We start from the raw sequence: 10,866 nt of genomic DNA, 5'->3' as shown, positions 1-10,866 counted from the left end.
CCCAGAAAATGTTCACTGGGACCAAGATAATCAAAGTAGTAGCACCTCTTTGGCCAGCAATACCACAGTTTCCCTGTGCTCCCGTCTTTATCCATGTGTTGTACAGCATGTTATAACTTTCCAAAACTAGACATCGATTCATGCCTGTCTCACACAGTGTCTGGTCCAGAGGTCTCTGCCAGGCAATCGACCAAATTCCTCCAGCTCTCACTGCTCACGTCTTCTCTGAAGGGTTAGTTTCTCTGCCTTGTCATGACCCCATGTCCAAAAACCTGAGTAGCTAGGTCAGCATAATATTCAGCTTAATTGAGCTACCAGTATCATAATCATCACCATGACTCATGCAATCTCAACATAAGTCATGAACTCTGAAAGCAGGTATTCCGAACTATATTGACTATAACCACATATTTTATCTCTCTTTACAAGTTTAGATCCTTCCTATTGCCTGCACACCTGTCAGTGCTGAAGCAGGCTCTGACACTAGCACTACGCAGTCATTCCCTTTCTAGCTCCCCTGTTAAGAACTTAAGTTCCCAAGGTATTTTGGGAGACACCAATACCTCTGATGGATCCATGTGAAAAGGTGGATGTACCCTTTAAACTGAAAATATGTAGTCTTGATGATAGGTTTTCAGTAAATGAGTCTATTTAAGGTGACAAAGGTGTTTCCACCTTGTTAAGTATCAGTTTTGCATATATCCTCACAAGCTGTAAATGATTGCCAAGATGGGAAGAGAAATCTGTACCCTGCATTTGCTTCCTGAGGTCCACTATCTCGGCTATCGGAGGGATTCTCTTCAGCTCTGTGCTCTTTCACAGAAGAGCAGGCAGCAAGGATAAAGATGCTCTACCTCTACTCTTCTAATGCACCACTCTGATGCCATTCAAATATTTCACTGGGTATTTTACAGAGCAACTGAAATGAGTCTGAGGCTTTCATCCTGACTAGGCAGCAATGACCCAACAGGCACATTCCCCAAGCACTGTCTGGAAAACAAGCAGTTTATGCTTTAGGTTGGGGCAAGGACCTGGAAATTCCCTTAGGAAAAGTAGCTTGTCCTCCCAAGAAATCTCATCATACACCAACCCCATCTTGAGCAGTGAGGACCCAGAGCCCAAGATGTCTCAGCTTCCTCACCTAATCAGTCAGGTGCTTCCCACTACTTAGAGCTGCTGCATTGTTAATCCCCACCAATCCTTCTGGCTGACCACAGCAGGCCTTGTTTCTCAGCTGTGGCTATGATGTTTCCCACCCTGGCATTCTGGATGTGATTGTGTTCTCTGGCACAGCAGGGACCTGATTAATTCAGGCTATGCAACATGGGTCACAGTCTTACCTGAAAACATAAATAAACTCTAGAAAAGCACAGAGAGAGGGGGGCAGCTGCAGTGTTTATTTGACAATCACATGCAGTGCTATACAATTCAGTCCCCCTATTTGCTCACCTCCCTTCCTCCCAAATGCTGCTGAACAGCTGTTGCTGCAACATCTGGGAATGAGTCCTTTTATTTAAAACGGCCAACATTAGTTTCCAGGCCAAGGGACTTCAGGGGAAGCCAAGGGAAGAGGTGTCAGGCTTCGTCACCTAGTGCACATCCTCTGCAGCCTGAGGATGGAAGCAGTACCCATCTGTCCGTGTGCCAGGGCAGACCCTGGAGTCTCAGCACTCTTGTCCCAGCACGGTGCCATCCACTACAGAATGTTCTTGGCAATGGCGTTCAGGGTCCTCACTTTGGCCACATCTGCCACCTTTATGGAGTATTCGGGGGCAGAGAAGGACGCTCCCATGGCAACATTCGGATTTCTGTCAGGAGAACCAGTGATTAGTGGTGATCTGCTGGTGATACAGATGAGTAAGATCCACCAAGAAAAACACCCCTGTATTTCCCCTAGCTTCAGCATTGGCCAAAGACGGCGCCACCCAAACCAAAGATGGGACAGCAACAGAAAGAACAACAATCCAAAGGAGTGCAGACCTATGGACAAACATAACCCATTCCTCACTCATTTGTCAGCAGCACATCCCACTGGCTTCCCAAATACCACATGCTTATGTTAAAAGTCTAAGGCAACTACACCACAACCTGCCTTCCCAAGTGCCCTCAAAACTCCTAGGGTGCCACTAGCAAGAGAAATGCCCCAAGGATCTGGCTCTGCATGGAACTCACGTCCACATGAGGAGCACTGCTGGATACACACACTGCAGAATACAGTGCCAGGCACCACAATCCCAAATGTAAAAGCACAACTAGCACTCAGGAAGGTGTTTGAAATTTATATTCTATAAATGCGTGCTCACATTCATCTAGCCTTTGACTCATAGAGTTCTGTTAAAAAATAAACATAAATGATAAGTTACCTGAACTTCATCCCTGAGTCCCGAGCTGAGCGAGCAGAGCAGTGGAACTCAGAAGCAGTGGAGCCTTCCAGAATCCTCTGCAGGTTGCGCTCCGTGATGCCACCTCCTGGTGGGAACAAGCCCCAAGTCACACACCGAGCCGAGGACACTATTCCAGACCTGACATCACCCCGGGACCTCACCACTAAGGGACAGGAGCCACATACACTGAAGGGAAAAAATAGCCCTTGGGAAAACAGAGACCAGGCACATGAAAATGGACAGGAGAGGCCTTGGCTCACATTCTCCCACAGATCTGGAGCTGTCCTCAAATCCTGCAGGGAACAATAGCTGCAGGGCTCTGCCCTCCCCAACAGGCTACATGGTCTTTACTCGCACCAGGACAGGAGCTGCTCCTCCTGGGCAGCTGGCTCAGCAAGCCAGATCAGAGAGTGGATTCCAGGGCAAGAGGCTAGCAAGGAAAGGCTAGGGATTGCAGGACCTGGAAGAGATGACAAAAGAACATTACCTGGCACCACCACAATTCTGCCCTTTGCCTGAAAGAAGAACAATAAACATGTCAGTGATACCATCAACAACTACATCCACACCTGCATTTGTGAGGCAGCAAAGAAAGCTCATATGCAGCACTTTCCATAAGCTCATGAATGTCACCATCGTTTACAATTTGTGCGCTCTCACCCATCTTTTCTGTACTATTCGTGTTTTAAAAGTGGAAAAGAACTTGCAGTTACAGCAAAGACAGCCTGTCACCATTCCCTCCTACCCCTCCATCCCACTTTGCTACCCCTCAGGTACACCTGTTGCACCTTCCTAAAAGAACTGTGAGACACTCAGCAGGGACCTCACTGCTGTTTGTGTGGGCTCATCTCACCAGCTGTTGAAACCAACTCCCACCACCCTCCCTGAATCTGCAAGCAAGAACCCAACCAGTTTTTGCTGTGGGGGACTTCAGGGCCCAGCCTACATGGACTTGGGGAAACAGACTAAAGCCAAGCTAGAGAGGGAAGGCAAGCAATCCTTGACAGAAGTCCTTTCCAGGAATGAGGGATACCATAAAGCCGCTGCCCACAGGCAGTGCCAGGGAGCAGCCACAGTAACCCAGGGGAGCACAGCAAACACTCACCTGCTCTGCAAGCCTCTTAATCAAGGACAATCCTTCCAGTGCTGAGCTGTCACAGCCACTCGTCAACACCCGCTCAAAGCCCAGGGAAATCAGGGTCTCCAGTGCCACCAGCGGGTCGTGCACCATGTCAAAGGCTGAGGGACCAGAACAACAGCTCAGAAACTGCTCAGTTCATTGTGCTCAAGCTCTGTCCTTCAGCCAGTGATAGAAAGGGTCCTGCTCACACCCTGGATTCACAGCTCCTGACTGTAACACTCCCCTTGCAGCAATGCCAGGGCCACCATACTCAGCTCCTCCGACACCTCCCCTCTCACAGGGCAATTAGACGGCTCGCAGACCTGAGCCCCCTGGACCTTTTCTGTTGTGGGGAATAGCACAGCCTGCAGAGCTTTCAGCCTCCAAAGAATGACCAAAGAAAATCAAGCTCAGCTCCCTTCCAGCCCCACCCTCCCCTGGCAGTGGGACACAGACTGGACCCTGCCCAGGGCCACTGTCCCTGAAAACTCACCACGGTGAAATGTGACTGGCAGGGGACGGCACACGGCTGCAAAAAGAAGACATATGGTCAGTCAGGCCTGTACCGAGTCCCTTGTGCTAGAACCAGAAACAAACACGACACGGCCCAGGGCAAAGGCTTCTCAAGCCATTCCTGGAGAGCTCAAGAAGAGTCTCCATTGTTCCTGGGAACAATGCTGCTTATTCAGGCTTTTTCATGGGGAAGAGTTCCCCTACCCTTTGTTTTTATGGGTAATGAAGCAATAAACCTTTGTTTTTATGGGTAACACCAAAATCCCTCATCTCATCTGGAACATGCAGAACCCTCATTCCCACCACAGATGACTTTCTCTGCAGGAAGGAAGCAGGGAAGTTGTACCATCTACCTGGGGAAAGGACAGGACCATTGCTCTTCGGAAGCAGGAGGGCTGATTTGAGTGATTTGTTTCACTACCTACAATTTCTGCTGTCAGACCACAGCAAACTTCACCTGAGGTGCTCTATTTATTGAGAAAAGCGTCTTAATTTCTACAAAAAGATATCCACCTGCTCCCTGTCCTGGAAACAGCAGAGCACATGTTGGCCTAGTGGAGCTAAGTCCTAGCAAGACCCTTTGCCTTTGCTGCACTCCTTACAGCACATTCACCTTCATATGAGAACCACAGCACCACATCACCAGGGAAAAGGCCCAGCCCTCTTTAGCTTTGCCTCTAGCTCCCAAAAAATACGCAGAAAAAAAGAGAATTTGTTTGTGCATGTTCGTGGTCCGGACTAACAGTCTCCCCCTGCAGCTTCAGTAGCTTTTCATGTGTTCACACCTCTCTCTTGTAATCTTTTCTCCCTGTGTGTGTTAAGAGAGAAAAACGAAAATGAATTGCCAGCTACACACAAGGCCAAAGTCCAGGAGATACATATCCTAGACACCTACTGCAAAGATATAAGGAAAAGAACAAAGGATAAAAAAATCGAGGGAGTGAATTCAACAGTTGAATGCCCCAAAGCAGCTCACCTAAGCCTTCTTACACTTTGCTATTATGTCCCAGGTGGCCTCAAACTCTGTGTGGCTGGCTTGGGGCTGTGGCCCTCAGTCCGCAAAGTTTCTAAACTACTTAATGTCTCACAGCTATGGCAGGCAACGAAACCGAAAAACGTGGAAAGAGATGGCAAGACCACAGAGAGGATGTGCAGACCAAAGCCCTCTGTACAGTTCTACGGCATCAGCCGGAGCGGCACTACAACCGTGGCACAGCACAGAGCTCAGCCTGTTGGCACCCTCACCCAGCAGCGCCGTGCAGAGCTCCGTGTCGATGCGCCCGTCCTCGGTGAGGGCCCCGAACACCAGCCCGTCAGCGCCGTGCAGCTTGGCCAGGCGAATGTCGGCTTTCATCACCTCCACCTCCCGGTCCGAGTACAGGAAATCCCCGCCGCGGGGCCGGATCATGACGAACACCGGGACGCGCACGCACTGCTTCACCACCTGCAGCAGCCCTGGCGGCGGGACAGGGGCGGCTCAGCACCGCCGCGCCAGCTCCGGCCCCGGGCGGGCAGGGAGCCGAGCCTGACGGAGGGGGGCGAAGGCAGACCGACAGAGAAGGGGGCCCAGGGGCGGGCGCGGCTCACCCATGCTCGGGGTCGTCCCTCCTTCCACGAGGCCCGCGCACAGTTCGATCCGCCCGGCACCTGCGGAGAGACGCCTCAGAACAGGCCCCGCCGCGCTGCCGCCCCCTCCCACGAGACGCCGGCCCTTACCTCCGCGCTCCGCGTTGACGGCGGACTCCACCGAGTCCACGCACACTTCCATGAGGAACCCATCGTCCATGCCTGCGGGACGGGAGCGGCACGGTCACCCCGGACCGCCCCATGGCGCCCGCCCGGGCCGCACCGGCCCCGCCGCGGGCCCGCCCCGCTTCCGCCTCAGGCCCCGCCCCCCGCCGCGCTTCCGGGCCCGCCCCCTCGCGGCCTGGGCCCGCACCGCCCGTCGGCGCGAGGGCGGGCGAGCGGGCGGGCGAAGGCGCGGGACGCGAGCCGGGCGCGCCCACGCCGGCGCGCGGCGCGCGCAAGCCCCGCCCCCGAGCTCTTCGGCCCCGCCCCCGTCGCCGCGCGGGCCCCGCCCCCGTCCCGCACGCGCCCTCACCACCTGCGCTGGCGGCGCGCGGGGGTCGCTGCTCTGCGCTGCCGGTCACGCGCCGCGCGATCGTCATGGCGACGCCCGGGCGGGTCCGGAAGTGCTCGTCCCGCGCTTCCGGCGGCGACACTTCCGGCGTGGCTCGGGATGCTGCGAGCGGCGCGCGGCGGGGCCCGGCGGCTGCTGCGGGGGGGGCCCGCACCGCCACCGCCACCGCCGACACAGGGCCGCCTCCCCCCGTGGCTCTGCCTTCCCTGCCGCCTGCTGCAACAGGCGCCCCAGCCCGCCGCGCCGCCGCCCGCCGTGGGGCGCTGGCTCCTGGCCTGCAGCGGGGCCGTGGCCGGTGCCGTGGTGCTGGGCGGCGTCACCAGGTGAGCGCGGCACCCCCAGCCCGGCCGGGAGGCGCACAGAGCGGGGCCCTGGAGGCAGCCGTCGGTGTGGACCTCCGGTCCGCGCCGCCGGTGGCCCCCTGCGGCTGTCCCGTACACCGAGACCGGCCCCGAGAGAGCCTGTGAGAGCTCCCCTCGTGTCTCCCCTTCTTGGCTGCAAGGGGACGTGGTGGGAGTACCGGAGAGACTGTTGATAGTCTGAGGATATCAGTGGGGCATAACTCTTACACATTTATCGTCATTTTAGGTCTGGTCATTCACAGACTCTCTGATCTCCATCCTCTTTCTGGTTGTGAGCTTAAGGATTGTCTGAACAAGGGATTTAAGACTTACCATAGAACCACAGAATACCCTGACTTGGAGGGGTCCCACAAGGACCATGAAAGTCCCAACTCCTGGGCTGTTGTGCAGCCAACAGCTCCCACTTCAGTTCAGTAGATTTGCTTACTGTCAAGGGAATGGGTTGTGCCTGTTCATGTCTCTGCCCCCAGGCTGACAGAATCAGGCCTTTCCATGGTCGACTGGCACCTGGTGAAGGAGATGAAACCCCCCCGAACGCAGCAGGAATGGGAAGCCGAGTTCCAGAAGTACCAGCAGTTCCCAGAGTTTAAAATGTGAGTGTGCAAAGCTGGAAGGAGGGTGGGCTGAGAGCATCCCTCCTGCGACTGAGCCACTCCTAAAAGTGTTGTAAGAAGGAAGACATTTTCTGAAGTCACTGGGAAGGCACACAAAGCCTGCCTGGTGGTGGCTCCCCTGTTCCCTGCCTTTCTCTGAGGAAGGCAATCCCATGTGGTGCAAAGTTCAGTGCGAGGCTGTGAAACCGTTGCTTTATTGTCCTTTAACAGCCTGAACCACGACATGACGCTGCCAGAGTTCAAGTTCATCTGGTACATGGAGTACTCGCACCGCATGTGGGGCCGCGCTGTGGGGCTGGCCTACATCCTGCCCGCTGCCTACTTCTGGCACCGGGGCTGCCTCAGCCGGCCCCTCAAGGGGCGTGTCCTGGCGCTCTGCGGGCTGGTCTGCTTCCAGGTGAGGGCTCTGCAGCCACAGGGGTCACTGATGTCTGAGTTGCACAGAATGACCTAAAGATCATCCAGTTTTAACCCCCCCAACCAGGGATACCTTTCACTAGACCAGTTTGCTCAGAGCTCCATCCAGCCTCTGGATGGGGCATCCACAACTTCTCTGGGAAACCTGTTCCAGTGCCCATCACCCTCAAAGCACGGAATTTTTTCCCAATATCTAACCTAAACCTACCCTCTGTCAGTTTGATATCTTCTGATTCAGCATAACTAAGACAGTGTCATGATAGCTTGGTGTCAGTGACACCATGACAGTGTGTCAGTGCTGGTAGCTAGTTGAAAGTAGAGGAAACAAGTTGCTTTTCCCCTAATGTTTATACCATTTCAGTAGTTGCTGCTGTCCTGTCTGGCTCTGAGCCCTCTCCTGTTCTGTTAGGGGCTGCTGGGATGGTACATGGTGAAGAGTGGGCTGGAAGAGAAGCCAGACTCCTACGACATCCCTCGGGTCAGTCAGTACCGCCTGGCAGCACACCTGGGCTCTGCACTGGTCCTGTACTCTGCCAGCCTGTGGACAGGGCTGTCTTTGCTGCTTCCACAACACAAGGTATGGAGTGGTGTACCAGGATTTAAAAGCCCAGGGCAGTGTCAGTTCAGAAGGTTGGGGTGTGATGTGAAGGTAAGGAAGGGATGTGAAGGTTGATGGTGCTTCTCTTGTAGTCTCTGTTCCTGACTGATCTAACACTTACAGAATTCTTACAGTGTTACAAAATACCCATTCTGTAAAGTTCTTGGTTATGGGACACTTGCTTTGGCTGGTGCTGTTGGGGTCAAAAGTGATTAGTCACAGAATTTGTGGGAGTTCAGCCAGGGGTGTGCCTGGCTGGGCTAAATGGTTTGTGCCACTAACTGTCCAGGGGCCACTTGAGTTTCTGCACAGAGCTGGACTTGATTAGCTGTGGTTTTGAGGGACCACTGAAGTGTGGCTGCTATGTGGTGGTCTGTAAAATCCCCTGTAAAACACAGGCCAACAATTTTGCCTATGTATGTGGTGAAGGCTTTTCTTAGCTGCTGCCAACAGCACTGGAAATGCCTTGATTATTTCTTTTTTATTATTTTTTTACAGTTGCCAGAAACCAAACACCTCCTTCGCTTGAGACAATATGCTCATGGCACTACAGCTCTCATTTTTCTTACTGCTCTTTCAGGTAAAGCTCTTACCTTCTGCTGTCCAATTTGTGACTCATTCCTCACTGCTGGTTTGGTTTTTTCTTCTCATCTGGTGGGGACTGTGAGCAACCCCATCCATATTCTGGGAAAACTACTGCTGTCAGGGATCTTACAGTCAAGAACCTCCTCACTGGTCTTTCCTGGACAGGTGGAGATGCACCTTCCAGCCTGCCTGTGCTGTGTGATCTCTGTATATATTGCTAAAAGAAATTCAAGATCAAGCTGAGCTCTTGAATGAGAGCTGTGCAACCTGGAGTGACACCTTAGTCTACTCTGGTAATCTCATTTTTTGTTCCGGAATTGCAGGTGCCTTTGTGGCAGGGCTGGATGCTGGCCTTGTGTACAATTCCTTCCCTAAAATGGGGGAGCGCTGGATCCCAGATGATCTCCTTGCCTTCACCCCTGTGCTGAGAAATATCTTTGAGAATCCTACAACTGTTCAGTTTGATCACAGGATCTTGGTAAGTGCTGTCTTCCTGATATGTCTGGGCTGCTTCTTGGTTGCCTCCTGCAGCCAAGCTGTCTTCTTTGGGCTGTGGTTCTGTCAGCTTGAGTGATTTCTAGGGTGTCCAAAGGGCCTGAGAGCGTCTTACCAGTTTGCTTCTGCAGGAAGAGGAAGTTTAGCATTGTTATTTATTTTCAGTGTGGCCTTCTTCCTTAAGGAGGTCTTCCTCCTGCGCAAGTAACACACTTTGTTTCTCTGAGTCTCCTTTTCCATAACATGAGCTGCAGTGTGGGGTAGCCCTTGCTATTGAAATGTCTGGGAAAGCGGTGTGGAATAAAACTTGGAAATCCTGATATTGAAAGCTTCCTCCAGCATTTCTGAACTTGTTTTGCACAGTAGTGCCCTGTGAATATATCTCAGCTAGTTAGAGCAATCCAGATATTAAATACCACTGGCAGCACTGCTGTGAACTAAGCTGTGGCTAAGACTAAAAAAAGAAAGATTAAGCTGGATCACCTGGCGTGACCTGCACAGCAAGATTATGCTGGTAAACTCTAGCAGAGTGGTGGAAATGAGATCCATTTTCCAGATGACTTCTACCTTCAGTTGTCAAAGTGACAGCTGGGGAGAGGGCAGACACAATCCCTAATTACTTGAATAAATGAGGAAAAGCTGTTGAAAAGTAAAGCATTCATTTGGAGCAAAATAAAAGTCTCTGTAACTTCACTTAAATTTCAGGGTGGTTAACCTGATGGTGTGGGAGCTCTAGGATTTGGTCATGGCCATTAATACATTTCTTTAGTTAAATATTGCCCCCACAATTTCTTTTACTGCATGGAAGGCATAGCTAAAGGCCACTGCACCCATTTCCCTTGAGTTTTCATTGAAGGGTGGTTGTTTCCCTTCCCTTCTGCAGGGAATTGCCTCTTTCACAGCTGTCACAGCACTGTACCTCTTCTCAAGGAAGATTCCACTCCCTCGAAGGACCAGGATGGCTGTGACTTCCTTACTGGCCGTAGCTTGCATGCAGGTACTGCCCTTATTTTTTTCCTACTCCTTTGTAGCACATTCACAAGGCAGAGCTGACCCCACTTGGATCTATACTGGCTCCAAGAGTCTGGAGCTGAGAGGTGGAGCTGTGTAGACCTCACCATACTGCATGCACACTCTGAATTTGGTGTGGCCATGAGCCTTTCTAACACCACACTTTGTGCTAGGAGTGGTATCAGTGGTGCCTCCACGAGTGCTCTTACCTCTTCTCCCTTCTTGGCAGGTGGGCTTGGGCATCAGCACCCTGCTGCTTTATGTCCCTACGCCTCTGGCTGCTACACACCAGTCGGGCTCCCTGGCCCTGCTCAGCATGGCACTGTGGCTCATGAGCGAGCTCCGGAGAGTTCCCAAGTAACGGCACCGGCGGGAGAGCGCTCCCGGGGAGCCGCAACGCCGGACGCAGGGGCGGCCCAGCCCCCGAGCCCTGGGTGCGCAGGAGGATGTGCGCCCAGCCGGGCTGGTGCGGGAGGCGGCGGCGGGTGTGACTGCGAACTGTGTAACATAAAGGAGTTTTGTGAAGCGGCTGTGTCTGCCTGGTGCTCCTTTGCGGAGCGACGCGCGGAGGGATGCCGGGCCGAGCCGAGCCGAGCGTGTCCGCCAATGGGAGGCGACGGTGCCGCC

General features: G+C 53.2%; 2 protein-coding genes across 2 annotated transcripts; one reads left to right on the top strand and one right to left on the bottom strand.

Annotated features, from left to right (window-relative positions):
- Nucleotides 1-1,376: 1,376 nt before the first annotated feature.
- On the bottom strand, nucleotides 1,377-6,170 carry CUTC (cutC copper transporter). Its single transcript, XM_066191135.1, has 9 exons — nucleotides 6,122-6,170; nucleotides 5,734-5,805; nucleotides 5,605-5,664; nucleotides 5,263-5,472; nucleotides 3,998-4,033; nucleotides 3,490-3,623; nucleotides 2,872-2,899; nucleotides 2,364-2,469; nucleotides 1,377-1,808 (listed from the first exon to the last, which is right to left on the bottom strand). The coding sequence occupies exons 2-9, from the start codon at nucleotides 5,801-5,803 to the stop codon at nucleotides 1,697-1,699; spliced, it is 756 nt and encodes a 251-aa protein (XP_066047232.1). The 5' UTR covers nucleotides 5,804-5,805; nucleotides 6,122-6,170; the 3' UTR covers nucleotides 1,377-1,696.
- A 73-nt stretch (nucleotides 6,171-6,243) lies between these two features.
- Nucleotides 6,244-10,643, top strand: COX15 (cytochrome c oxidase assembly homolog COX15). The gene is made up of 8 exons (XM_066191132.1): nucleotides 6,244-6,480; nucleotides 6,990-7,112; nucleotides 7,344-7,530; nucleotides 7,960-8,127; nucleotides 8,647-8,728; nucleotides 9,057-9,211; nucleotides 10,112-10,225; nucleotides 10,469-10,643. The coding sequence occupies exons 1-8, from the start codon at nucleotides 6,257-6,259 to the stop codon at nucleotides 10,598-10,600; spliced, it is 1,185 nt and encodes a 394-aa protein (XP_066047229.1). The 5' UTR covers nucleotides 6,244-6,256; the 3' UTR covers nucleotides 10,601-10,643.
- Nucleotides 10,644-10,866: the final 223 nt, after the last annotated feature.

This window comes from Chamaea fasciata, unplaced genomic scaffold (genome assembly GCF_029207755.1).
Source record: "Chamaea fasciata isolate MVZ Bird 193981 ecotype frontalis unplaced genomic scaffold, bChaFas1.0.hap1 SCAF_9, whole genome shotgun sequence".
Taxonomy (NCBI): domain Eukaryota; kingdom Metazoa; phylum Chordata; class Aves; order Passeriformes; family Sylviidae; genus Chamaea; species Chamaea fasciata.
This window is presented reverse-complemented; position numbering and strand designations above follow the sequence as displayed.

What these genes read in the sequence shown, in the direction of transcription:
- CUTC (XM_066191135.1), bottom strand. Translation starts at nt 5,803, where the DNA reads ATGGACGATGGGTTCCTCATGGAAGTGTGCGTGGACTCGGTGGAGTCC. An exon ending in CAGAATTGTGGTGGTGCCAG is followed by an intron (nt 2,470 to 2,871) that starts GTAATGTTCTTT and finishes TGTTCCCACCAG; the next exon opens with GAGGTGGCATCACGGAGCGC. An exon ending in GACTCAGGGATGAAGTTCAG is followed by an intron (nt 1,809 to 2,363) that starts GTAACTTATCAT and finishes TTCTCCTGACAG; the next exon opens with AAATCCGAATGTTGCCATGG.
- COX15 (XM_066191132.1), top strand. Translation starts at nt 6,257, where the DNA reads ATGCTGCGAGCGGCGCGCGGCGGGGCCCGGCGGCTGCTGCGGGGGGGG. An exon ending in GCGGGCTGGTCTGCTTCCAG is followed by an intron (nt 7,531 to 7,959) that starts GTGAGGGCTCTG and finishes CTGTTCTGTTAG; the next exon opens with GGGCTGCTGGGATGGTACAT. An exon ending in AGTTTGATCACAGGATCTTG is followed by an intron (nt 9,212 to 10,111) that starts GTAAGTGCTGTC and finishes TCCCTTCTGCAG; the next exon opens with GGAATTGCCTCTTTCACAGC.